This window comes from Hyperolius riggenbachi, chromosome 11 (genome assembly GCF_040937935.1).
Source record: "Hyperolius riggenbachi isolate aHypRig1 chromosome 11, aHypRig1.pri, whole genome shotgun sequence".
NCBI classification, from domain to species: Eukaryota; Metazoa; Chordata; class Amphibia; order Anura; family Hyperoliidae; genus Hyperolius; species Hyperolius riggenbachi.
In genome coordinates, this window is record NC_090656.1 from 11,452,768 (window position 1) to 11,479,433 (window position 26,666).

General features: G+C 47.2%; 1 protein-coding gene across 1 annotated transcript in view; it reads left to right on the forward strand.

The window, feature by feature from the left end:
- The window catches only part of FANCA (FA complementation group A), a 119,002-nt gene that overhangs the window by 86,101 nt on the left and 6,235 nt on the right, over positions 1–26,666 (forward strand). Inside the window, exons 28-42 of the mRNA XM_068260684.1 lie at positions 2,125–2,307; positions 4,841–4,914; positions 5,014–5,142; positions 5,815–5,893; positions 7,706–7,860; positions 9,702–9,804; positions 9,889–9,948; positions 11,133–11,237; positions 12,058–12,170; positions 12,255–12,399; positions 16,277–16,333; positions 16,417–16,525; positions 21,082–21,148; positions 24,042–24,168; positions 25,302–25,403. Of these exons, the coding sequence (XP_068116785.1) occupies positions 2,125–2,307; positions 4,841–4,914; positions 5,014–5,142; positions 5,815–5,893; positions 7,706–7,860; positions 9,702–9,804; positions 9,889–9,948; positions 11,133–11,237; positions 12,058–12,170; positions 12,255–12,399; positions 16,277–16,333; positions 16,417–16,525; positions 21,082–21,148; positions 24,042–24,168; positions 25,302–25,403 (1,608 nt within the window). The remainder of the gene's footprint in view (positions 1–2,124; positions 2,308–4,840; positions 4,915–5,013; positions 5,143–5,814; positions 5,894–7,705; positions 7,861–9,701; positions 9,805–9,888; positions 9,949–11,132; positions 11,238–12,057; positions 12,171–12,254; positions 12,400–16,276; positions 16,334–16,416; positions 16,526–21,081; positions 21,149–24,041; positions 24,169–25,301; positions 25,404–26,666) is intronic.

The window sequence follows — 26,666 nt, forward strand, 5'->3', positions numbered from 1 at the left end:
AATGATCCTTCGCATCCAGTCTCCCGCTTTTTCTGTCGTCTCCGTTCAGGCCTGAGGTATCGGGCCATCTACACCAGGACCTCAAGACACAGGAACAGCTTCTTCCCCTCAGCTGTCAAATCACTGAACTCTCTGGACTCATTCCCATCCTCCACCACCAAAAGAAGAGCGGACCCTCTTTAGGCCGCTTGCTTTACTAGCTGGAATAGTCCTTCTAAGCAGGCCTGCACTGAAGAACTCTTCTTTTAAAAATGGTTGTTATGTAATTACTGTTACCGTATTGTACTTGTTTGATGTATTGCTATCTCTGGTGTGTGTAATTTACTGTTTCTATGCCCTGTTTGTGCCAAGCCCAATTCCGGGCACGACCCAGTCGTGCTTGGCGAAAAATAAATTCTGATTCTGATTCAATTTGGGCAACATTTCAGCAGAAAATAACGCAATTTGGGCAAGGGAGAGGGAGAGGAGACTTCTGTCAGGTGAGTAAATTCTTTTTTTTTTTTTTTGCAGGTGAAATGTTGCCCAAAATGCGTTATTTTCTGCTGAAATGTTGCCCAAATTGCATTTGTTTTCTGCTGGAATGTTGCCCAAATTGCGTTTGTTTTCTGCTGGAATAGCAGAAAACAAACGCAATTTGGGCAACATTCCAGCAGAAAACAAACGCAATTTGGGCAACATTTCAGCAGAAAATGACGCATTTTCGGCAACATTTCACCTGCAAAAAAAAAAAATTTACTCACCTGACAGAAGTCTCCTCTCCCGCCGGCCTCTGGCGCGCAGCTCCCCCGGAGATATTGCTCCTGCAATCTCCCGCGCTGACAGGCAGAGCAGGGCTACGGGAAGATGGCGCCCAAAGCCCTGTACTGGAGACACAAATTGTCTCCAGTACAGGGCTTCGGACGCCATCTTCCTGTAGCCCTGCTCTGCCTGCTGGAAGACTATTCAGGCTGGAGCGGGGCTGCGGGCTATGAACTGGCGCGGCGTCTATTAGACGCCGCAGCCAGTTAATGCAATCGAACGGTGGCCAGAGTCCCGAGGCCGGGACGTCCCGTGGCTAAAAGCGGGACGTTTCCCGGGACATAGCGCAGCCTGGGACAGGGGACCCCGAATCTGGGACGCGTCCCGGCTAAAGCGGGGCGTCTGCTCACCGTAGCTCCAATCATTTTGCCAGAGGAATTTTCTCCCATGAAATGCATCGCAAATTGAGTGAAAATAAGTTGTTTTGAAATTTGACTGGATGAGTCTGACTGTGTGGAGGCAAGTCTACCACTACCTACCTACCTTTTTAATCTTTTTTTTTTTTTTTTTGTCAAATGTTTATGGAATTTTCACAAAAAAAGTGCTGAAACAAGCACATGCAGCAACCAAAACAAAACAAATGCAGCGGACCGGAGCACCCCCCTTTCCCGCCCCCATTTACAGGATAACACAAATTAAACCAACCTGACTATACCAAAACTGGATGAGGAATTGTTTCGCCTAACTTAGGTCAATCTAACCATCTGAACCAGACCTTTTCAAATTTTTGGGTGGCACCCCGTTTTTCATATACCTCCCTATCATTTAAGGATAGGGGGTACCCTTTTGATATAAGCAAGCCACGCTTCAACAGTAGGAGGGGTAGCCTGGTTCCAGTGTAGAAATAATGAGGTTTTTTTTCCTAAGCATAGAACAGAAGATTGCGGAATAAGAGGCGTTTAGACTCCCCCTTGATTTTGGAGTTAATTATGGACAGAATAAAATATTTGGCCTCAGCCGTGATAGCAGCTTGCAGGTTGCCTTGGAGGTAACCCACCTTTGTGAGTATTATTTTTGTCAAGCTTGTGAGCAACATCTTTCAGTAACCATACATACTGCACTATATTAGGCTCTCGGTTTCCCCCTCCCTCCTTTTTGTTTTACAGAGTGGGGACTGCATAACACTGCAGCAGAAGGATTTATTTACTGTACTTCCCTCTGCAGGTGTCTTTGCTTTCTCTCATTCATATACTGACTTCTGAGAGGGATATGTAGAGTGGCCCCAAGAGAGACGGGATAAGCAGTCTGTGAATATGAATTCTTATGCTGCCTTGAAAATAAACTTTCTATGAGTTGTGGACCATCCTGTCAGTGCTATATTTGCAGCTGCAGCACCTCTTGCCCCGGCTGGTCCCAGAAGTGAGGATGGAAGGGGTAGGAGAACAGGACGAGGACGCGCCTCTGGTTTTCAGTGTCCTGTCCCGCCCCCACGCAGGATGGAAGAAAGCAGCACAATCCCTCTGGTGCCAAACCCATGTGCAGGAACTTCTTAAAGAGCCCAGCTTCCAGGTAAGGCCGGTTGTATAGTGTGCAGGAACTTCTTAAAGAGCCCAGCTTCCAGGTAAGACCAACTGTATAGTGTGCATTAACTTCTTAAAGAGCCCAGCTTCCAGGTAAGACCGGCTGTATAGTGTGCAGGAACTTCTTAAAGAGCCCCGCTACCAGGTAAGGCCGGCTGTATAGTGTGCAGGAACTTCTTAAAGAGCCCAGCTACCAGGTAAGACTGGCTGTATAGTGTGCAGGAACTTCTTAAAGAGCCCCGCTACCAGGTAAGGCCGGCTGTATAGTGTGCAGTAACTTCTTAAAGAGCCCAGCTTCCAGGTAAGACCGGCTGTATAGTGTGCATGAACTTCTTAAAGAGCCCAGCTTCCAGGTAAGACTGGCTGTATAGTGTGCAGGAACTTCTTAAAGAGCCCCGCTACCAGGTAAGGCCGGCTGTATAGTGTGCAGGAACTTCTTAAAGAGCCCCGCTACCAGGTAAGGCCGGCTGTATAGTGTGCAGGAACTTCTTAAAGAGCCCAGCTACCAGGTAAGACCGGCTGTATAGTGTGCAGGAACTTCTTAAAGAGCCCAGCTACCAGGTAAGGCCGGCAGTATAGTGTGCAGGAACTTCTTAAAGAGCCCAGCTACCAGGTAAGGCCGGCTGTATAGTGTGCAGGAACTTCTTAAAGAGCCCCGCTACCAGGTAAGGCCGGCTGTATAGTGTGCAGGAACTTCTTAAAGAGCCCAGCTACCAGGTAAGGCCGGCAGTATAGTGTGCAGGAACTTCTTAAAGAGCCCAGCTACCAGGTAAAGCCGGCTGTATAGTGTGCAGGAACTTCTTAAAGAGCCCAGCTTCCAGGTAAGACTGGCTGTATAGTGTGCAGTAACTTCTTAAAGAAAACCTGAACTGAAAATTAAGTCAAAATAAACATACACAAGTCATACTTGCCTCCCTTGTAGTCTACTCCTCAATCTCTTTCTCCTCTCCTGGGTCCTGTTTGTCCACTGTGATCAATGGAAATTTTCCGTCCTCCATTTTGAAAATGGCCATTACCCCATAACAGCTTCCTGGCCAGCACACTGTTAAACTGTAACATCGCCCACTTGAGCCATAGGGATACATAGCCATTACCTGGCACATCAGTTGTCATCTCAGCTATAACTGACAGCAACTGATATATAACTGACAGCAATTGATCTATTTCAGTTCTGACAAAATGTTCAAAAAAGCAGTATGGAGCTAGTGTGTGCCCCTTAATTGCGATCTGGCCCCCACAATCTGGACTCGGCTGCTCCCGATAAAACCACTGTAATAAAAAGAAGAAAAAGAGGGGCGCTCTGAGTCCGTTGCACCGCTGTACTGTGCACCAATAGGACAGGTCTCACCTGTTTACGGTGGGGCTTGCACAGCGTACACAGCCCGGATCAGCCTTGTCCTTCTTAGCCGAGCCGGGGACTAAGCTCTGACGTGGGGCGGAAGTGACATCACTCGCTCCAGGAAGTAGTAGGTCGGTTGCCGGGTAACGCAACCAAACAAACAAAATGTTGTCAGAACTGGAAGGGATCATTGTCAGAAGAAAATGGTGAGCTTCTGAGAGGTACTGATGGCAAGGTAACTGTGTAATGTTCATTTGAAGTTACCTGATGTGCTTATCTTAAATAATTGTTCTCAGTTCAGGTTCCCTTTAAAGAGCCCAGCTTCCAGGTAAGACCAGCTGTATAGTGTGCAGGAACTTAAAGAGCCCAGCTTCCAGGTAAGGCCGGCTGTATGGTGTGCAGGAACTTCTTAAAGAGCCCATCTTCCAGGTAAGGCCGGTTGTATAGTGTGCAGGAACTTCTTAAAGAGCCCAGCTTCCAGGTAAGACCGGCTGTATAGTGTGCAGGAACTTCTTAAAGAGCCCAGCTTCCAGGTAAGGCCGGTTGTATAGTGTGCAGGAACTTCTTAAAGAGCCCAGCTTCCAGGTAAGACCGGCTGTATAGTGTGCAGGAACTTCTTAAAGAGCCCAGCTTCCAGGTAAGGCCGGTTGTACTGTATGTAGTGTGCAGGAACATCTTAGAGTCCATATTCCAAGTAAGGCTGGCTGAATATAGTGTGCAGGAGCTTCTTAGAGCCCAGCTTCCAGGGAAAGCAGGTTGTATGTAGTATGCATGTACAAATGTATTCTCTCTTGTAATTTTCTGACCACTGTTTTTTCAAAGAAATTGTAGTAAAATAAATGAGTGGAAATGAACAAGGAAAAGTACTATTCAGAGTAATAACGCTTCTGACCTGTACAGAGGATAACTGGAAGAGGCCAGACCAGGGCTGGGCAAACTTTGCGCGGCCCTTGCCACATGCTGCGGATTACGAGCTGCGTTCCTTACATCCCCCCCTTACTGCAGAGTCATGAGCTTACCGCCCGCTTGCAACTCTGCAGGGAGGGAGGGGGGAAGAGAGGAATCCGGCCACCTGTCGCTGGGCTGGATGCGGCCAGCGGGCCGTAGTTTGCCCAGCGCTGGGCTAGAGCTACTATATAAAGTAGTGTTATGGTGTTCCACATATTTATTTGCTGTGTTTTAGCTTTCCTTTCGGGATTGGCTGCTGTGGGAAATGGGTGTGACCCTCCATGACGATCCTCTGTCTGATGTGGAGAGGTGAGTCTGCCTGCTATGAATAGTTATACCAGTAACTGTTCCATTTCACTTATACCAGTAACTGTTCCATTGTACTGACAATGTTGTTACTGTACGCAGACAAGATTACCAACGATGGGTAGTGAGCCAATATCTTCTTCCAGAATCCTCTACTTCCCCTGGGTGTGGAGGCGATTTAGCAAAGGCCTGCGCTGTGCTGGTTGAAGCTGTGTTAGATTTTTGCACTGGGTGAGTTTTGTTTATATCATTTGATACTTGAAGTATGTGCAGGATAAATATAATATATATGTACATCTTTTTGTATATCTATACATCAATGAAAGTGGCTAACTGGGTAACTTACCTGTGCCACCACCTCTTGCCGATGCGCTACATGCTACTCTCCATCTTCCTGACACTTCCACCTCCAGAACCAGAAGTTCAGCCGTGATGGCAGCGGTATCGGGAAGACGGAGAGCAGCGTGCAGCACAGAGGCAGAATCTCCATACACACTGAGACATTTTGCATTTTGCACATCTGGTCTCGCTCCTCCTTAGTAATAAACACTTTTTGTGCTGACTGTCCTGAAGTGACTTATGGAAATTCTTCAGATTTCCCCCTACTGCCGCCATCCCTTCCTGCTTTTTCGGCCACCAATTAACATCGGCACTTTGGTGCTGCCCACACTCATCCTTCCCTTCCTGTGAGTCCAGCTGTGTACCCCTCCAATCTGCTTACAGAACAGATAATCTCTTTGTAAGCCTGATCCCTGCTTTCACATGCCACGTTTATGGTTTCTTATCTGAGAGTGCTTCTAAGCTCTTCTGTAGAGGTCAGAATTGTGGAAGTTCTGGAACTTAATATTTGTGAAAAAATTGTGACACATTATATAGTAACTTATTATTGTGCATGTTTTGTAGTTCTGAACTTGGCTCCAGCATTCATCTGCCTTGTGGTGGCCGCGGCACAGGACTCCCTGGCATCCTCTGCCGTTTACAGGTAGGTCTTCAACCAGTCAATGATTTCTGTATATGGGCGCTTCGAACCAATTCAATTCACTCTTACCTTGAGAAACTCTTTTTTTGACCCGAGGAAGCGGGTGGATGCCTGTGAAATGCGTTGTCCAGTGTTATTGAATAAATTATATTTGTATCTTATATCAGTCTTGGAGTAAGTTTTTCTTGCCTTTTAAACTTTTAAAAATCATTTTACACATCCTTTGGGGTACCTCCCTCCCACTCCATGATCTCTAACTGGTTCCAATCTATCTGGAAGTAAACTTAGTGTATCTGTTGTGCTTTCTGTGCTTTTGGGATTGATTTTCTTTTAAAGTAAACCTGTAAGATCCTTAGGAGTAGAATTTAGATACTTACCTCGGTAGATGGAAGTCTCTGGATCCCCTAGAGGTTTCCCATATCCCCCTCGAGACCACCACTGGATAGTGGGACCCTCTGGAAGTTTGTTGCCGAGCTCCCGGCCATGCACCACCTGACAACGTCTCGGTCAGTGAGGTTTTGGCGATCCCAGCAATGGATCGGTGGAAGGGAGACGGGGGAAGCCTCTGGATTATCCAAAAACTTCCCTTTACTAAGATAAGTACCCATTGTGGACACTTTTTCCCGTCAGGTACCCTTTAAGCTGTTGTTATTTTGACCCACCGTCAGAGCGTACGAGAGGAATCGGCGCAGGATACACCCAGTATATGGCTGATCCTGCTGCTCCACAAGTTCCCGGCTGCGTTAAATACTATTCCCCCTCCAGGCCGCCATGGATGGTAGGGAATGAAATTGTCTTCAAGCAATTGCTGAGGCCGAATTATAGTGGTTTAAAAGTAACTTCACCTCCATCTTCTGGCAGCGCCGAAGTTACTCCCGGTGCGCCGCTATATCCGTAATTCCTATTACGGTCTATGGTGGCGCCGGCTGCGCCCAAGTCTCCTGCGCTGGATTCAGCGTGTTTGCTGTCAGAGCCAGGCGTGATCATTCCATGAGCTATGAGTGCTATGAATACAGCTGGAGCTATTTTTGAGGCTGTGAGAGTTTTCTGCCACTTCTGATGTGCATAATATATCTGCACTATATAAATACATAAATCAAAAATAAAGTAAGTCGTAGCTCCTGCACAACCTAGAGGCTTCATCTGATTCTCCCTTGTGTCCTGATAAATCACATCACCGAAGTCTTTCTATAATGTTTTTTTTTTTATATAAAATTGTTTAATTGGGGAATTTGAGTTTTTAGTAGAACTAAATTAATTAGAAATGGAGCCTTAAAATACGTTTAAATAGGTCTCTGATTCTTAGGCTGGGAACAGATTTCCCAGCAAGCTCAAGGTGAACCAGAACTGTCTCCTAGGAGTGTGTAAGTGGCTGAAACGGACCAAAATGCCTTCTTACTAAAAATGCTATGCAAACCAGAATTTTGCCTTCTCAAAACAGAAGGTATTTGCGATTATTCGGGTTGCAGTGAGCATATGAGGTGCCCCACAATGCTTCACTGCATGTTTGATTTGTATTGCTCTGTACAATTAACAAGCTGACAGCATTGCATTCCAGTGGTTCTGGAGGCTTGTTTAGCTTACAGGGACAACACAGGATGATTTGCATATTCAGCAATGATGCATTGTGGGAGATGATATATGCTCACTCCAACCTGAATAATCACAAATCCCGTCTGTGTCAGGAGGACACATTTCTGTTCTAGGCTGGGAAGACAGTGATGAGATGTGGCTGAGTGGTCGTTTGAGGCAGGACAGGCAGTTTGTATTTCAGGTTCACGCATACATGAGGCAGTGTGTTGTGTTTCTGCCTAGGAGCTGGTGTGTGATCTGATGATGAGTCCCTCAGGCAGGACCAGCCACGTTGGATTCCTTCTCAGTGTTTTCCACCAGAGGCTGGAGAGGATACCAGATGATGCTGAGACAGGAAGCCGCATGAGGAGGCAGAACGAGATCGCCATGTGCTGCCGGTAGGACTCGCTAATAAGCTATGTAAAGTCTATTCTGTCTTTCATTTATTCATTTACTGTGGGACTGTCCACTTATCAGTGAATATTGGCGACAGGTCGTCAAAATCCCGCATGACAAAATGAGGTGTTTCGGTGACCACTGACATGATGCAATGCATATTGGGTGCGTTCACAGATGAGTCCATCCAGGTTGTTACTAAGAAATTTGTAACAAACTTTATTAGCAGCTCGACAAGAAATTGCATTAAAATGTCCCAATGTCCCAACGAAGGCAGAATGGGCAAGAGCTAACCCTTCAAAAAGATAATATACGCACACAGAAATGCACCCAGCAAATTTCATAAAATATGGGATAGGTGGCAGGAGTGATAGGCTCAGCCTGTTAGGGGGCTGGGTTCCACCACTGCAACCTCTAATTAACGCTCTCTATAAATCGCTATAACAGGTCGCATTTCTGTGACCTTTCCAGGTAAGGTATATTGCCTGTTGACAGTGATTCAACTTGTTCACCTGACGTCCCTACTGTCTCTGATAACATCAGTACTCTTAAGGGCTCATTCACATCATATGCGTTTCCGCGTGCATTTGGAAGCGCGTATGATGTGCGACACGCAAGAACGGCAGGAGGGCATTAGACAGCCTTTCTGGAATTCACATCAAAGGCACTGTGCAGCAGTACGATGCGCTATGATGCGCTTGCATACTGCTGCATGTGGGGGGTCGCATCTGTGCACATGACTGTGGACGGTGTGCGCTAGTCCCCTAGCACCTGTTATTAAACAGGCTTTCTGACTAGTACATCAATAAATGTCCATTCACAAAGAATAGAGCATGCAGTAACACAAGTGAGATGTTCGGTATCTCCAGCCTGGAGCTGTCAGTAACAATCATACCAATCGGAAGGGGATAGAATGAAGGAACCAGAGAGGAGAAAGGGGGACCAATTAATTAAACTATTCAGGAAAATAAGTTAAAGGGACCCTAAGCAGTAGATAAAAATGAAATCGGTACTTACCTGGGGCTTCCTCCAGGCCACCGTAGGCCACAAGGTCCCTCGGTGTCCTCCTGGCTCTTCTCCCGTTCCCGCTGGCGACTTCATCACCGGGGACAACAGTTCCTGAACGGTTTTCCTCCGCTCTTCACTTCCTGTCCCATCCTCTGACGAGCGGAAGTATAAACAGTAGAGGGCGCTCTACTGTTTGAACTTCGGCTTGCCACAGGAGGAGACAGGAAATGAAGAAGAGACAGGCCAGCCCGGCGAAAGTATCAGCACAGACCGGGGGCTCGTGCTGGCGGACACGTAATGTATTGCTGCCGCTATGCTGCTTTGGTCATTGCTGAATCGATCGCCGCTACCTACCCGCCCACCCGGGATTGAGCCAAATTTTCCGCCAGGACAGATCGACCTAATCGATCGATTTTGGATAGAAATTGATCGATCGGTCAACATTTGCGTTATTAATTTCACTGCAGACTCGATCACAGTTATCAAATCTGCTGTATATCGATAGGAAATCGACATAGTGTATGGGTAGCTTTAGACTGATGTTTTATCTCGCAGTTAGTGAACAGGGAGCAGAGAGTAAACACTGTTAAAGAATACAAAAAACAACTAATCTACAAAACTCATTAGAAGAGAAGGCCAGTGAATTGCTGATAATTCTGGCCTGCACACAGTTAGTATTTAGTTAGGTATTTGGCCGTTTAAACTTACCTTCTGACTATTTTGATTGGCCTAATTCCAAGCACCATACAATTGTTACAAGGTTTGCATTAGCATGTCATTGCCCAGCTCTATTGATTAGTCAGGTGATTATATTGTTTTTTTTTTTGTCATACAGGATTCTCCTGGGTTTGCCGTCCTCCCTCCTGGTTAGCTCCTCCCCCAGCGACCTCGCCGCGCTCTCTGCAGATGACTTCTTCCAGTTTGTGAACAAGCATTTGGTGAGCTCCACTCTCCTTTCACTGTGCTGTGAACAACCGCCTCTAAGTCTCCTGTGTCCTGACATCTTTCCTTTCATTCTGCAGAAACCCCTCAGCCAGCGAGGATACGCCCTCCCCTATGACATCACCGCCCACTTCTTCCGGGTAAAGCTTTTTCCACAGCAGTCTGTATTTTGTGTTTTTATATTTATAGCATGAGAGGTTAAAAGTAGGGCTAAAATGCAAATAATTTATCTTTGCATTCAAATTTCATATAAATGATATGCAGCCTGAACTTAGACCAATAAAAACTGACAGGATTTTTTTCTAATTCGTTCAATTTCAAGCTGCATATAATTTACATAAATTTGAATGTAAGGAGAAATTATGTTCATCTCATTGATTATCCCTCGTGAAAAGCAGCTCTGCAGTGCCGTAGTCTGAAATATACTGCAGCCAGGCTATAATACAACCTCCATGTTTCAGAGCCACAAAGTATCCCTTCATCAAGGTTTTATAGCACACAAGTATCTGCAACAAATGACAAAATGTGGGCCTGAGTAACCGCACTAACATAACCCTGTTTATTCATTCTATGCAGAATTGTGTTGAAAGAACATTTTATTTTCTTATTTTTTTTTTATATTAAAACATTGATGAGGCTGCTGAGTCCACAGTTCATGAGTATCACCGGTATAAAAAGACAGTTTGTGATGACAGGGAGGGTGTTGGGTCTTAGTGTTAAAGTGGATCTAAACTCAGAACTTCCTCTCTGCTCTAAAAGATTAGCCACAGCATGATATCCTTCATAGAACAAACATTTCTTCATTACAGTTTATAGATATCCTAACACAATTCTTTAAGTTCCTTCACATTGTTAGGCTCACATAAAGGGTTAAGCCGCAGTATTGAGGCTGCTGAGACCATAGTTTAAGAGTACCTCCGGTATAAAAGAAAGAGTTTGCAGTCACTTTCTGCCCCCATCCTCTGGATCGCAGCCGCGGCCATGTTTCCGAAGTCTGTGGAAGCTCTTTGGAAAACTTTGCCTATGTTGCTGCGGCCCGCCACCAGCTTGGCAGCCACCAATTAGGCCACGGGAATGCGAAGATTTTGAAAAGAACTCACCACGTCTGCAAATACGAGGAGGGGGTGGGATGGATGGATGGATGGATGACGTTTGGCTGTTCTGGTGAGTATTTAACCCCTAAAACACGCTCTGTCTTTATTACTTTAGGTACTCTGTCAGTTTTAGGTATATGTGGAGCTGATCTTGGATGTTTCTTCACGTTATGTATAAGCGTATGATGTATGGGAGTGCTGGATGCAGCTAACTGGTCTCTATTCTGCAGGGCTTGCTGGGATCCGCTGCTCAGTGTGAAGACTGCAGAGAAGCTGTGAACTCTGTTCTGGTTGCTGCTTATTCTGCCTGCCCCATCCTCCTGCTGTCTGCTGCGGTATGTATGTTGCCTTTTCCTGTCCTGCACACTATGTAACTAGACCAAGGCTGGGCAAACTTTAAGCGGCCCGGACCGCATGCCGCGGAGTTGCGAGCAGGCAGCGGGGGATTTGAATGTCACCTCGATTACCAATTCCTGCGTCGTGTCTCCATGGCAACAGGGCATCACATGACGTGACGTCGAGACGTGCCAGCGTATTCGTGAGTGAGGTGAGTTTCAAATCCCCCGCCAACTGCCCACAACTCTGCAGGGGGGGAGAGTAGAGTAGCAGCGCATGTGGGCCGGCCCACGGGCTTGCCCAGCGCCGAACTAGACCATGTGATTCCTGTGCTATATAGAGGGATATACAAAGTACAGCCTCACCTCCCATATGGGGACACTTAAAGCATACCTGTAGTGACATGATGAAAGAAACTTGGGTACATGCAGTACTAGCCCTACTAAGAAATTTTCTTAAGTCCCTTATATTGTACATGCCAAATGGGTCCAAAGTGAAATTTAGGGCAGCACAGCGGCGTAGTGGTTAGCGCTCTTGCCTTGCAGCGCTGGGTCCCTGGTTTGAATTTTTTTAGTTCAGGTTTGCTTTAAATCAAATATAATGTCTCAGCTGAACAGATCTCAGTCAGGAAAGAAAATCTCATTTTCATGTTCTGAACTCTGCCATCTGTGCTGTCAGTGGAGGGGTTACATCATTTGTGAGGGTGTTGGGCACGTTGTATAGTAACCTCTCACACTAAAATGGAAACAGATGGAGGTGTTTGTGCTTCTAGTAAGATAAAAGTTGTGCAATGAGGTTCCTTGCTTTTGTGTTATAAAGCTGTGGTGGCCACGGTTGGATCTTGCCATGCGGTGTGAGTGGAACCGGTGCTGGGCGGAGGGTTTGCCGGAGGAAATGGAGGCCTTGCGAGCGATACAAGCCGATGCAGACAGGTTAGCGACATCAGACTACATCTTCCTGCACTGTACACCGATATCCTCCTGATCTGACCAGTCACTTGTGTCTCTGTCCTCCAGCTGTGTCACCAATGCCTCAGCGCTGCCCCTCTCTGACCATCCCTGGCTTTCTGCTGCCTTCTTGTATTTCACCATCCAGAGGAACAAAGTGGAGCAGAAGAGGCTGCCAGATCTCCTGCGAGAGGTCGGCAAAACATCTGTGGAGGTGAGTGAGAGTCCATCTGTGAGGGCACAGGGGTTGTCACCTTACCCAGGGGCTAAAGAGAGACAGGTCTTCCCCTTGCCCGCACCATCATCCTCCCAGCGCCTGATCCCTTTAAGGTAGCCATACATCTAGTGATGATGGGCGGATTCGACCAAGAGGCAAATATCTCTCTAATCGAATCTTATAAGAGAGAGATTTGTCAGCTGCACGTACACCGCAGGCCGATTCCCAATCAATTTCAGCATGAAATCTCTTTGGGAATCGCCCTTGTGCGCCGCATACAACCGCCTCGCTGCCCCGACGTTGTACCCCCCTAATGTAAACGTACCCAGTGCAAGTTATACATTACCTTTCCGCAGGCTCCGGGCGCACTCTGCTCATTATATACGCTCGCCACGTAGTTGCCTAGTAACGTTGCTGAGTGCATGATGTCTGACGTCGTACGCGCGCCCCTTACATGGAAACCACGTGAGGGGCGCGTGTATGCACAGTGGAATGCACCTGACACCTGAGGCGGCGGTAAGGTAATTTATTACATGCGTCGGGAGGAGGGGGGCGGGACATATATCATTAGGGGAGACAGTGTCGGGGGTTTTGTCATGTTTGTCGTGAAATTGCCCCCCCCGCACCCGATCGAGCAAGTCGGCCCAACATCTTGCAGCAAGCGCAATCGATGTCTGTGCTGAAATTGGTCACATTGTTGGTCAGGTATGTGCTTGGCGGCATCGATTTGCTCGGCCGCCAAGTCGCCTGATGTATGTCCACCTTTACTTAGGCTGAAATGAGACTCAGATTGCTGTAACAGTTGTCCTGGCTAGTTCTGTGGTATCCCTCAGAATGTTTGCTGACCAGGGGTCATCCTCTCCAGATGACAAATAGCATGGCTATATATACTAAATCTTCCGGCAGAATATATACACCTCATTCAGGAGGAAAATGTACACAACCCCCAGAGGGCCAGAGAATGTATACTATTATTATATTGCATGTATACTGTTCATATAATAATGATGAAAATGTAGTCCACAAATAGTAAGGGCCTGTTCAGACTATCTGCGTATGAAGAATGCGTTTAAAATCAAAGAAACGCAAGTTGAAAAACGCATGCGTTTTTCTTGCGTTCTAATGCGTATTCTATTGTGTTTTGCACACACACGTGACCCAGGGGAAAAAAAAGAATTATGGGAACCGCAGAGGAAAACGGACGCTAAAAACGCAATAGTACGCGTTTTTGATACGCGTCCATAGACTTTCATTGCGTCCGTTTGTATGCGTGACGCACAGAACTGCGTGCAGCAATGCGGATGAGAAACGTATGCGTCTCATACGCATACATGTGAACTAGCCCATTCAAAAGCATTAGGAGCCGTTTCTATGTGTTTTTGGTACCCAGACAAGTTCCTTGAAAACGTCTAGGAACGCGCATAGTCTGAACAGGCCCTAAGGCTCGACAGTTTCACAAAACTTAGCTTGTTTTCAGATTGACTTAAAGGAAAAAAAAACAAAACCATTTATCTTACCTGGGGCTTCTTGCGGCCCCGCTGGCATCCTGTGCCCGCTGTCCTTCTGTGACCCTCTGGCTAGAGGAGGTAGCGACCCCCTGAAAGCTGGCAGGCCACGTCCCGCCCAGTCACGCCCCCGCACACGGGGGGGGGGGGGGGGGTACAGGAGACTCACTACTGCGCTTGCACAGAATGCTCCTGGCAACAGGAGCTCAGGCCGCACATGCGCAGTAGCCTCCAACTGGCCACTACCAGCCAGCTTTCAGGGGGTTGCCGCTGCTTGCTGCAGGGTTGCAAAAGGATGGCGCAGGCACGGGATGACTGCGGGGTGGCTACAAGAAGCCCCGTAAGATAAACTCATTTTATTTTTTTATTTTTTTAGGCTTAAGCATCCCTTTAAGAAGAGGAGGTTTTAGCTTTCAGCGTCTTTCTATCATGTTTTAGGGGCCAGGTGGTCTTACGGAGGTGCTGCTGTGGGTAGCAGCTTCCCTCGTGACTTGGCAACACTAATCTTCTGTGAGAGATAGTAAATGCCCCAGAGGTGGCCATACACTGGCAGATAGGACCATCAGATAGATCCCTCTGATTGAATCTGATCGGAGAGGGATCTGTTGCTGTCGGTGTAGTTCAAACGGATTTCCAATAGATTTCAACATGTGACATGTGAGTAGGAGGCGTGCCTACGTACAAGTGAGTCTGCGACGCTCGCCACGGCCCAGGGGGTACATATCTTACAGTATGTGGGAGGAGAGCCAGTGGCGTAACGATAGGGATTGCAGAGGTAGCGGTCGCATCAGGGCCCTTGGGTCAGAGGGGCCCTCCCTCAAGCACAATATTAGCTTTCTATTGGCTCTGTGCTGGTAATGATCACTTCTATAGATGCTTCAAATAGTAATCATTAACGAACTGTTAACACTGGAAATCCTTAGCAGATTTTGGTGCGCCGTATCAATTGTTATGCATAGAATGCTTGGGGGGCCCCATGTCAAACTTGCACCGGGGCCCATAGCTCCTTAGCTATGCCACTGAGGAGATTGTACGCCGCTATGACCGTACACCCGACCGAGCCCTTTCAAGTGAGATATTTCCAGCATCCTGGATGGATTGTTTCAATTTAATCCGTAAATCGATCTAAATGACTATTGGGGGGCCCCATTGCGACATTGATCTCCACCATATTCAATCATTATGATTGAATTGACCGGGTACCAGTGCTTCATAGTCAGGGCCGGATTTATACTCGGTACCGTCCAAGGCCACTGTCAGTAGGGCCCTCTCCAGTATATGAGGTAGCCAGATGACCCTTTCCCCCTCCCTCCAGTATAGGTAGTCTGTTGTCCCCTCCCTCTAGTATAGGCAGCCAGATAACTCTCCCTCCTCCAGTTTAGACAGCCTGATGAACCCCCTTTCCTTTAATATAGGTAGCCTGATGACTCATCCCCCCTTCCCTCTAGTATATGAGCCCAGATGACCCTCCCCCTTACCTTATAGATAGCCTTATGACCACCTCCCTCCAGTATAGTTAGCCAGGTGACCCTGCCCCCCCATTATAGCCTGTCGCCCATCTGCCCTTGATCCTGTGGCGCCCTAGGCCATGGCCTATGTGGCCTTAGCTTAAAGAGACACTGAAGCGAAAAAAAAATTATGATATTATGATTTGTATGTGTAGTACAGCTAAGAAATAAAACATTAAGATCAGATACATCAGTCTAATTGTTTCCAGTACAGGAAGAGTTAAGAAACTCCAGTTGTTATCTCTATGCAAAAAAGCTATTAACTCTCCGACCAAGTTTAGTCGTGGAGAGGGCTGTTATCTGACTTTTATTATCTCAAGTGTTATTGTACTGTTTACTTTTCCTCTGCTAGAGGAGACTTCATTACTTCACAGACTGCTCTGAAAGACTCATTTTGAATGCTGAGTGTTGTGTAATCTGCACATATTATCGAATAATGCAATGTTAGAAAAAACACTATATACCTGAAAATAAAAGTATGAGAATATTTTATTTGCTGCTAATCTTCTAGTAATTATTCATTGTACACAACCAATTCACTATATCATATTTTTTTTTTCGCTTCAGTGTCTCTTTAAATCTGGCACTGAGCATGGTGAATTAAAGGTTAATACTCCTTGCAGTAGAGAAGTGCTGGGTTCTGGCAGGGACATTATCTGCATGGAGTTTGCATGCTGTGCTGAGGTACAGTGAGAAGTGTGACTGCTGCATGTAGTTTGATAGATGCTGCATAAAATGTGTAGCAATAGGCAGAGCTGTCGGATCTCAGCTGATTTGTGTTGCAGTGATTTATCACATGCAGATAGTAATGCTCTGCCTGGGAGAGTAAGAGAGGCTCATGGGATTGGTTTTGCTTTGCAGATTTTGGACTGTTTCCTCTTCCTGTCTGCCATAGATCTGATCCGTCTAACGCTGCAGGTAATAATATTGTGTGATTGTCGTTCACATCTTGACTTTGGGAAACAAGGCTTTAACCACAGATTTGTTTCATTGCTGAGTAGGGAGGAGCTGAACACCGGGGAGCGCTAGAGAGCTGTGTGCAGGCCGTCCAGTGTCTGGAGGAGAGAGGAGGCAGCTGGCTCACGGCCTTTAATAAGAAAGGGAAGACTGGTGAGTAAATAGAGGCTTGCCCAGACTGTATGAAGTGTACATTTACCGAAACCCCATCTAGAGGCTGCTCAGGCAGTGTCATGTTTTCTAGCAAAATGAGTTGTATTTTTCATTTCTAATTTAGCGCTGAAATCTTCTGCAGCACATTACAGAGTACTTAGCCATGTCACTAACTGTCCTCAGAGGAGCTCACAATCTAATCCCTACCATAATCATAGCCTAATGTCCTACCATATTATTATTATGTATTTATATAGCACTGACATCTCCTGCAGCACTTTACAGAGTACATAGTCATGTCACTGACTGTCCTCAGAGGAGCTCACAATCTAATCATACCATAGCTATAGGCTAACCTCCTACCATATTATTATTATGTATTTATATAGCACTGACATCTCCTGCAGCACTTTACAGAGTACATATTCATGTCACTGACTGTCCTCAGAGGAGCTCACACTCTAATCCTGCCATAGTCTAATGTCCTACCATATAATTATTATTATTATGTAGTTATATAGCACTGACATCTCCTGCAGCACTTTACAGAGTACATAGTCATGTCACTGACTGTCCTCAGAGGAGCTAACAGTCTAATCCTACCATAGTCATAGCCTAATGTCCTACCATATTATTATTATGCATTTATATGGCACTGACATCTCCTGCAGCACTTTACAGAGTACATAGTCATGTCACTGACTGTCCTCAGTGGAGCTCACAATTTTCCTGCGAGCAGCTGCCATACTGTGCCCAGAGGCACTTTTGTCATCCAAGCAGGTTCTGTACTACGCCTAGCAGTGCCCTTTTGCCGCAAGGTGCCCTTTGTCATCCATGCTGTGCCCAGAGCCTCCCTTTTAATCACCCCTCCTCTGGAACACTCTCTCTCAACACGTGTGCACTAACCCACACTTACTCTTTTCAGGTGCAATCTGAAAACTCACCTCTTCAGTCAAGCATACTCTCCCACCTAGGACACCGCCCACTGACCACCATTTCTACCACCCCACACACAGCTTCCCTTTACCTACTGTCCTATTCCTTAAACCTTGAAGGCCCGTACACACGCTCAACCAAACTGCTTGATTTTCGTCTGACTTTAGTCTGTTTTAGACTGTTAAATGACAATCAGGCGTGTGTATATGTGCAAACAACTTGACGAGCGACTCATAACAGGCGTTTTGAACGATCCAACTGTCGGATCTATTCACACAATTGTTGGTCTGATATTGTGCAGTTGATGCTTGTGTACAAGACGTTCAAACGACTTGTACTTGTGCAATGTGTAGTCTGTTCTGCTTGTGTGCGCAGTATGTAAATGAGTTGGTTGTTTATCCGTCCAGACGTGTAGACGTACAGGTTGTGTGGTTCGTCGGGTCGTGTGCACGTTGTGCGCTTGTTGGACGTGTTTATGTAGCTTTAGACTGTAATGCCTTTTGGCCAGGGCTCTCTTCCTCTTTTGTCTCACAATGCTGTGTAATGTGTGTACATACCTCCCACCCCTGTGTAATGTGTGTACATTCCTCCCACCCCTGTGTAATGTGTGTACATTCCTCCCACCCCTGTGTAATGTGTGTACATTCCTCCCACCCCTGTGTAATGTGTGTACATTCCTCCCACCCCTGTGTAATGTGTGTACATTCCTCCCACCCCTGTGTAATGTGTGTACATACCTCCCACCCCTGTGTAATGTGTGTGCATACCTCCCACCCCTGTGTAATGTGTGTACATGCCTCCCATCCCTGTGTAATGTGTTTACATGCCTCCCAACCCTGTGTAATGTGTGTACAAGCCTCCCACCCCTTGTAATGTGTGTACATTCCTCCCACCCCTGTGTAATGTGTGTACATACCTCCCACCCCTGTGTAATGTGTGTACATTCCTCCCACCCCTGTGTAATGTGTGTACATTCCTCTCACCCCTGTGTAATGTGTGTACATACCTCCCGCCCCTATGTAATGTGTGTACTTACCTCCCACCTCTGTGTAATGTGTGTACATACCTCCCACCTCTGTGTAATGTGTGTGCATACCTCTCACCCCTGTGTAATGTGTTTACATGCCTCCCACCCCTGTGTAATGTGTGTGCATACCTTCCACTCCTGTGTAATGTGTGTGCATACCTCCCACCCCTGTGTAATGTGTGTACATATCTCCCACCTCTGTGTGATGTGTGTACATGCCTCCCATCCCTGTGTAATGTGTGTACATGCCTCCCATCCCTGTGTAATGTGTTTACATGCCTCCCATCCCTGTGTAATGTGTGTACAAGCCTCCCACCCCTTGTAATGTGTGTACATTCCTCCCACCCCTGTGTAATGTGTGTACATACCCCTCACCCCTGTGTAATGTGTGTACATACCTCCCACCCCTGTGTAATGTGTGTACATACCTCCCACCCCTGTGTAATGTGTGTGCATGCCTCTCACCCCTGTGTAATGTGTGTGCATACCTCTCACCCCTGTGTAATGTGTGTGCATACCTCTCACCCCTGTGTAATGTGTGTGCATACCTCTCACCCCTGTGTAATGTGTGTGCATACCTCTCACCCCTGTGTAATGTGTGTGCATACCTGTCACCCCTGTGTAATGTGTGTACATACCTCCCACCCCTGTGTAATGTGTGTGCATGCCTCCCATCCCCAGTGTAATGTGTGTACATACCTCCCACCTCTGTGTAATGTGTGTACATTCCTCCCACCTCTGTGTAATGTGTGTACATACCTCCCACCTCTGTGTAATGTGTGTACATACCTCCCACCTCTGTGTAATGTGTGTACATACCTCCCACCTCTGTGTAATGTGTGTACATACCTCCCACCTCTGTGTAATGTGTGTACATACCTCCCACCTCTGTGTAATGTGTGTGCATACCTCTCACCCCTGTGTAATGTGTGTGCATACCTCTCACCCCTGTGTAATGTGTGTGCATACCTCCCACCCCTGTGTAATGTGTGTACATATCTCCCACCTCTGTGTGATGTGTGTACATGCCTCCCATCCCTGTGTAATGTGTGTACATGCCTCCCATCCCTGTGTAATGTGTTTACATGCCTCCCATCCCTGTGTAATGTGTGTACAAGCCTCCCACCCCTTGTAATGTGTGTACATTCCTCCCACCCCTGTGTAATGTGTGTACATACCCCTCACCCCTGTGTAATGTGTGTACATACCTCCCACCCCTGTGTAATGTGTGTACATACCTCCCACCCCTGTGTAATGTGTGTGCATGCCTCTCACCCCTGTGTAATGTGTGTGCATACCTCTCACCCCTGTGTAATGTGTGTGCATACCTCTCACCCCTGTGTAATGTGTGTGCATACCTCTCACCCCTGTGTAATGTGTGTGCATACCTCTCACCCCTGTGTAATGTGTGTGCATACCTGTCACCCCTGTGTAATGTGTGTACATACCTCCCACCCCTGTGTAATGTGTGTGCATGCCTCCCATCCCCAGTGTAATGTGTGTACATACCTCCCACCTCTGTGTAATGTGTGTACATTCCTCCCACCTCTGTGTAATGTGTGTACATACCTCCCACCTCTGTGTAATGTGTGTACATACCTCCCACCTCTGTGTAATGTGTGTACATACCTCCCACCTCTGTGTAATGTGTGTACATACCTCCCACCTCTGTGTAATGTGTGTACATACCTCCCACCTCTGTGTAATGTGTGTGCATACCTCTCACCCCTGTGTAATGTGTGTGCATACCTCTCACCCCTGTGTAATGTGTGTGCATACCTCTCACCCCTGTGTAATGTGTGTGCATACCTCCCACCCCGTGTAATGAGTGTACTTACCTCCCACCCCTGTGTAATGTGTGTACATACCTCCCACCCCAGTGTAATGTGTATACATACCTCCCACCCCTGTGTAATGTGTGCATACCTCTCACCCCTGTGGGCACGTGTGCCCCTGCTAAAACGCCGCTATCCCGCGGCTAAGCGGGGGTCCCTTCACCCCCAACCCCCCCCCCCCCCGCAAAATCAACGACCAAATTGGTCGTAGATTTTGCTGCTCCTAGAGGCAGGGATAACGGCTGCAGCCCTGCCTCCAGTCGCGTCTATCAGCGGCGCATCGCCGCCTCTCCCCTGCCCCTCTCAGTGAAGGAAGACTGAGAGGGGCGGGGGAGAGGCGGAGATACGCCCTGACAGACGCGCGTGGGGCAGGGCTGCGGCGGTTAGCCCTGCCTCAATCAGGAAGTGATCCCCGGCTCCTCGGAAGGGATTTCGGGGGGTAAGGGACCCTCATTTAGCTGCCCGATAGCGGCGTTTTAGCAGGGGCACACATGCCCCTGCTAACTATGAGCTCTGACGCGAGATTTATTCTCGCTTCAGAGTCTCTTTAACTGTTGTATTGTATACTTTGTATTGTTATACCCTGTATGCCATGGAAGATGCTGGCACTATATAAATCAGTAATAATAATAGTAGCTGCTGTAGTTTGCTTAGAGGTGCCTGTTTCCTCCATAAAGCTACTATAGTATGCCTAGGAGGGAGGAGGAATCCTAAATAGCAGATTTGTGAAAGGTATCCTGTTCTTTCTTGTCTTGCAGATAATAATCTCCTTCATCATGCTGTGTGTGAAGAGTCCCTGAAGCTGCTCCCCCTGGCCTTTTTCAGGTGAATTGCAGGACCTTAACAGGAGCTTTCCTCTATCGCAGAATATTCCTTATTTCCTGAGCTGTACCCACAATCCTTCTGCACTTGTCTTTTGTGATTCTTCATGACTTCCTCTAGTGCTGAGGCTTGATAATGAAGAAGCACGTGAAGCTGGCCAGGACTTTGAAGGGGGATTTAGTCTTAAACCGGAACTGAAAGAAAAAAGTGTTTCACTTACCTGGGGCCTCCACCAGCCCCCAGCAGCCATACTGTCCCGCGCCGGTCCTCCACGATCCCGCCGCCAGCTAGTTTCGATAATCAATCGCAAGCGCTCAGAAAAGCGATTGTAGGGTGTTTGAGCCCTAAAAGGAAATAAATATGGCAGCCACCATATCCCTCTATCTTCAGTTGCCCTTGAATGCCCAATTTCCAACATGGCTTTCATATGTATGTAACAGAACATTATTTATGCAACAGTTTTGGAAGAAAAAGTTGCAGTTTGTGTCAAGGCTGTGGAGTCGGAGTTGGAGTCGAAGCCAGAGCAAATTTTGGTACCCGGAGTCTGAGTCGGTGATTTCATAAACTGAGGTGTCGGGAGCCAGAGTCGGATGATTTTTGTACAAAATCCACAGCCCTGTTAAGTATTAGACTAATGGTGGCCACTAATGATCCAATCCTTTTCATCCAATTTTACCAAATCTATGTAGCAGAAGGGTAAACTAATTGAATATATTGAATGGATTATGTAGGCAGTTCCCTAATATTACATGGAAATTGTAAGATTGGATGAAAAAGATTGTATTGTTAGTGGCCACCATGAGGAGTCTGAGTCGAGGAGTTGGAGCCATTTTGGGTTCCCAGGAGTCAGTCGGTGATTTCATAAACTAAGGAGTCAGAGTCGGAAGATTTTTGTACCGACTCCATAGCCCTGGTTTGTGTACATAAGCGGAATATACCTGCTGTACCAGTTCATATTTTAATAACTTCTCATTTCTATCTTGGGAGCCTCCAGGCTACCCCCCGCCCCCCAGTAGTCAAGTCTGAAGTAATGTTTCCTGATAGGCTATGAGTCAGCAGGGAGGGGTGGCTTCAGCTGACAGAGCGATCACTGTCCTCTCTGCATGCCCCTGTGAATTAGAGCCGGTTCACACAGACTCTTGCCGGTGATTACTGCTAAGCGTCCAGGACTTGTTGCTAAACTGTTCCCATTCAAGTGAATGGGAACATTTAGCATCACGCGGTTACTGCCGATTACATCGATTGCACAAACGCGGCGTCCCGATTTACGTCGTCGCACAAACGCGTCGTTCCGATCCCGATTTACGGCGTCGTTTCAGGCGATGCGGCTTCTAGGGTCGATCCACTGCTGCGTCTCCTGTCCCCTTGCAGGGATGAAAATCGCCAATCGCGATGGAACACAGACAATTGCCGCAAGAAGCCCGACGGCAAACGTGACGACGCAGAATGGAAGGCCAGAGGACACTGCCAATCGTCTGTGTGAACAGGCCCTAAAGGGGAAATGGTTCAGGCTGGCTGAGTGTGAGCACACAGCTGCAGGTCCCTTGGGATCGATGAAGCTGTGCAATAGTTAATTTTTATCATCTGGAAAAGCTGCATTTTCCAGAGAACTTTTTCCATTTGCATAATTAAACATTTTCTATTAAATGGGTATAAAGAAGTAATGTGCCTGAACTCAGCCTTTAATCGACTCTTATTAGAATATTGTTGAAAGACCATGAAATAAATTTAAATCATAAAGGACAATTATATATTGTATCATGTGACAAGATATCTTCCAATGATTAGGTCTGAGAAGTGTGCAAGTTTATAGCCAGTTAAAGTATGGGAGGGCGAGGCATTATCTGCTTCCTCAGACACACATCTCCTAGAGCAGAACTACACATTTAGTAGTGCCAATTTAGTATAGCATTTACAGAGCCTCTAACTGTGAAAAAATCTGTGGGAGCTAGTATGGTTTAGGCAGAGGTGTATCTAGAGAAAACAGTTCTGCTGTTCAGCCGCGATCATCCCCGGTAACTGGCTCACACGCATCAGTTCGGGTCTGCTGCGCATGCACGGACCTCCCACGCATGCGCAGAAGACCCAGACTGGACCCGACTGAGCCAGTTACCGGAGCTGATTGTGGCTGAACGGCAGACCGCAGGAGGACAGTATGGAACTCAGATGTGTTTATGGGGTGGGAGGAAGTAAGGTAAGTATCAAATCTTTACTTAATGAGGTATCTGGTACACTTAAAGTAGTAGTCTCAGTTGAATAGGTTGTGTCCGAGTTGAAGTGAAACATGGCCTGTAAGAATGAAGTATGGCAATAGGTCAGTCTGTACATATTCCCCAAATAACAATTAGGAAGCTTGTCCCCCAATAATATAAGCAGGCATCAGAATGTCTCCCAGATTAAAAGAATCTATATGGAGAACACTAGTGATATTATGGAGCAGCACCCACAGTACGAGGCACCCATGACTCATGCCATACTTGCACCAGTCCTCCAATCACAGCAGCCTCCACAACATGAAGCGTTGTTATTGGCTGAATAGTGTGAGCGTAGTTATTACCACAGCCTATCTGAAACCTACAATTTCTACAGGGGGCTGTCATTGGAGAACTGTTGAAACTGCAACCAATCACGTTACTGGAACTTTGCTATGAGGTTTCTCAGTGGTTCCCCTAAACCATACTAGCTCCGATCCGTTACCCTTCAGCAATATCTTGTAGCTTGCTTGAACTGTTAGTTTTTTCTGTTTGATAAGATTTATTTTTAAACGTACATTTATTTAGAAATTCTGCTATATTTGAGTAAAAAGGAATAATGGTCCCAGGAAGGGCAATTCTGTGCAGCTTGATTATCTGCTGTATTCAGCTACAGTAATGGCTTGTGTGTGTGTTTCCTGCAGTCTAGCGGTACACCTTCCACCAGATCATCTGGCGAAACAGCACAAGTTCCTGCAGGTCTCCCTGAAGATGTACAAACACCTCTTCCAGCTGTTTGTGGACGAGCCGCCTCTCCTGGAGCCTCTGCAGGTATTCTGTACAGATGGGCTGAATAGTGATATAGGAACACTGACCCTAGGTGGCCATACATCAGGTGATCGACCTTCTGATTCCATAATTTATCAATCGGAGGAAAATCAGTGCTGTAACACGTCTACCTGGGGGCCAAAATCAGTCTTAGGCTCCCTGCACACTTCATGTTATTTAGATTTCGATATTTAATCGATTTTCACATGCGATTCCGCTTTCTGATTTTAATTGGTACTGCATGCTGCATTTTTTTCTGCGTTTTTTCTTTTGATAGCATCCAGGGAAAATAGGAATTGCGAATCGGATTTGCAGTGTGCAGGGAGCCTCGGACCTCGTTTAGACTATACGCGCTGCGGTGCGCATGTCGACAGCGCATATTGTGTGCAACATGTAAGATCGGTAGAAGGGCATGCACATCCACGTTCCCATTGTATGCGTTGTGCAGCAGTGAGAGGCGCTATCGCACTGCTGCATGCATTTTTTGGGAATCACAGAGCAGATCCATTCACTGTAACGAATGGGATCTGCAGCGCATCACATAGTAGCGCAGATGGCGTGCGATTGTATGCGTTGCATTCCAATCTCACAGCCATCCCCGCTAAATGAATGATCTGAACGAGGCCTAAAGGATCGATTGGACATGCTGGAATATATTGGATGCAAGTGCTAGATCAGGTGCGTAGCGGTAACCGCTTTGATATCGTGACGACCGATGGGCCCCAGTCGGTGTCTCCCCCAGGTGTAAAGTGTCCCCCTGTGCTAAATCTCACCTGTCTGCTGACACGATTCCTGGCCTCCGCTGCCTTGTCCGCCTGGCACCAGGTGCTCACAGTAGGTGTACACAGCGGAGGCTGCTTGGAATTGTGCCGGCAAACAGGTGAGATTTTAGGAAGCACAGAGACTTTTTCATATGTATGGGGGCGGCCAGGCAGGCGGCAGAGGCTGCATCCCTAGGCCGACTCTGGAAAGATTTTGTGGTGAAATCTATCGGAGATTAGTGTGCGGCGTGTAGGCAGTCAACAGATCCCTCCTCTCTGATCAGTCTCATGTTCAATCTGCCCGTAAATTGCCTGATGTAGGGGCACCTTCACAGCTGGTATATTAATCTGAATTATCTTTGTCTTGGTTTGCAGGCAGACCAGCAAGCTGTCTTCAGCAGGGGGCGCCAGTTTCTTTTAAGCAGTGTTCTGAAGTGCCCGCCCCCTAGTCCTGTTTTTCAGAGCCGCCTCCCTCAGGTGAGCCAAACTACAATGCCTGCAATATTCAGCGTAACCCTGTGATATTCTGTAAAGTCTATGAACTATTCTACAAAGTCATCCTACCTAATAAACGCTAACTGTTGCTGCGTCCAGCAGTTTTGTCCCTGTGTCCCAGGATTTTTGTTACTGCGCAGTAACTGACAGCTGGGACCAGGGAGCTGGACGAGCGAGCACCTGTGGCGGGCGCGTGGTGGTTACGTGCGCGCATGCGCACTGGTGGCGGCTGTAGACCTAGAGCCCGTTTTTAAACGGACTGGGTCTACTAGTCCTATATGATAAAACCTGTGTCCCTACGTCATGCTGTCCCTGTGTAGCTGGACTGTGCTTTTTGCTACTGCAGATGTGCGCAGCACGGACCCAGCCTCACAGAGACAGGATGGGGCCAGGGAGCCGAGCGGGCGGCGGATGAGCGAGCGCACCCAGAAACACAGACCTAGAGCTCATTTTTAAATGGGCTTGGGTCTACTAGTGCTCCAATATTCTCACCACCACCACCACCTTACTTGGCAAGCTCCCCTCTGAGAGTGTACTGGTGCCTCTCTCTCCTGAGTGTGCATAACTATATTACCTTACTGTATGGGAGCTCATTGTTCAGTCTTGTAAATATATATTGTATATGGTGATGATACAAAATTGTGATTATGCATTATTACTACACCTGTGTTGTCCATGGCTTGCTTGCAGTAAGTGGGTGTCTTGTCCGGTTTGCAGTGTTCAGAGACTTGAATCAGGTGGGGTAGGCAGGGCTGTGGAGTATGAGTTTTTTTGGGTACCTGGAGTCTGTGGTTTCATAAACTGAGTCGGATGATTTTTGTATCAACTCCATAGCCCTGGGGGTAGGGCCAGTGCTTGTGTAGCGAGAAGCAGAAGGCAGGGTGTTAAAAACATCACTGTTTTCTGGAACAGAGACAAGCAGTTGAAGTGGACCTTAAAGAGAACCCGAGGTGGGTTTGAAGAATATTATCTGCATACAGAGGCTGGATCTGCCTATACAGCCCAGCCTCTGTTGCTATCCCAAACCCCCCTAAGGTCCCCCTGCACTCTGCAATCCCTCATAAATCACAGCCACGCTGCTGACAAACAGCTTGTCAGAGCTGGCTGTGTTTATCTCTATAATGTCAGTCTGTTGCTCTCCCCGCCTCCTGCAGAACTCCAGTCCCCGCCTGCATCCCTTCCCTCCCTGCTGATTGGAGGGAAGGGACGGGGGCAGGGACTGGAGCTATGCAGGAGGCGGGGGAG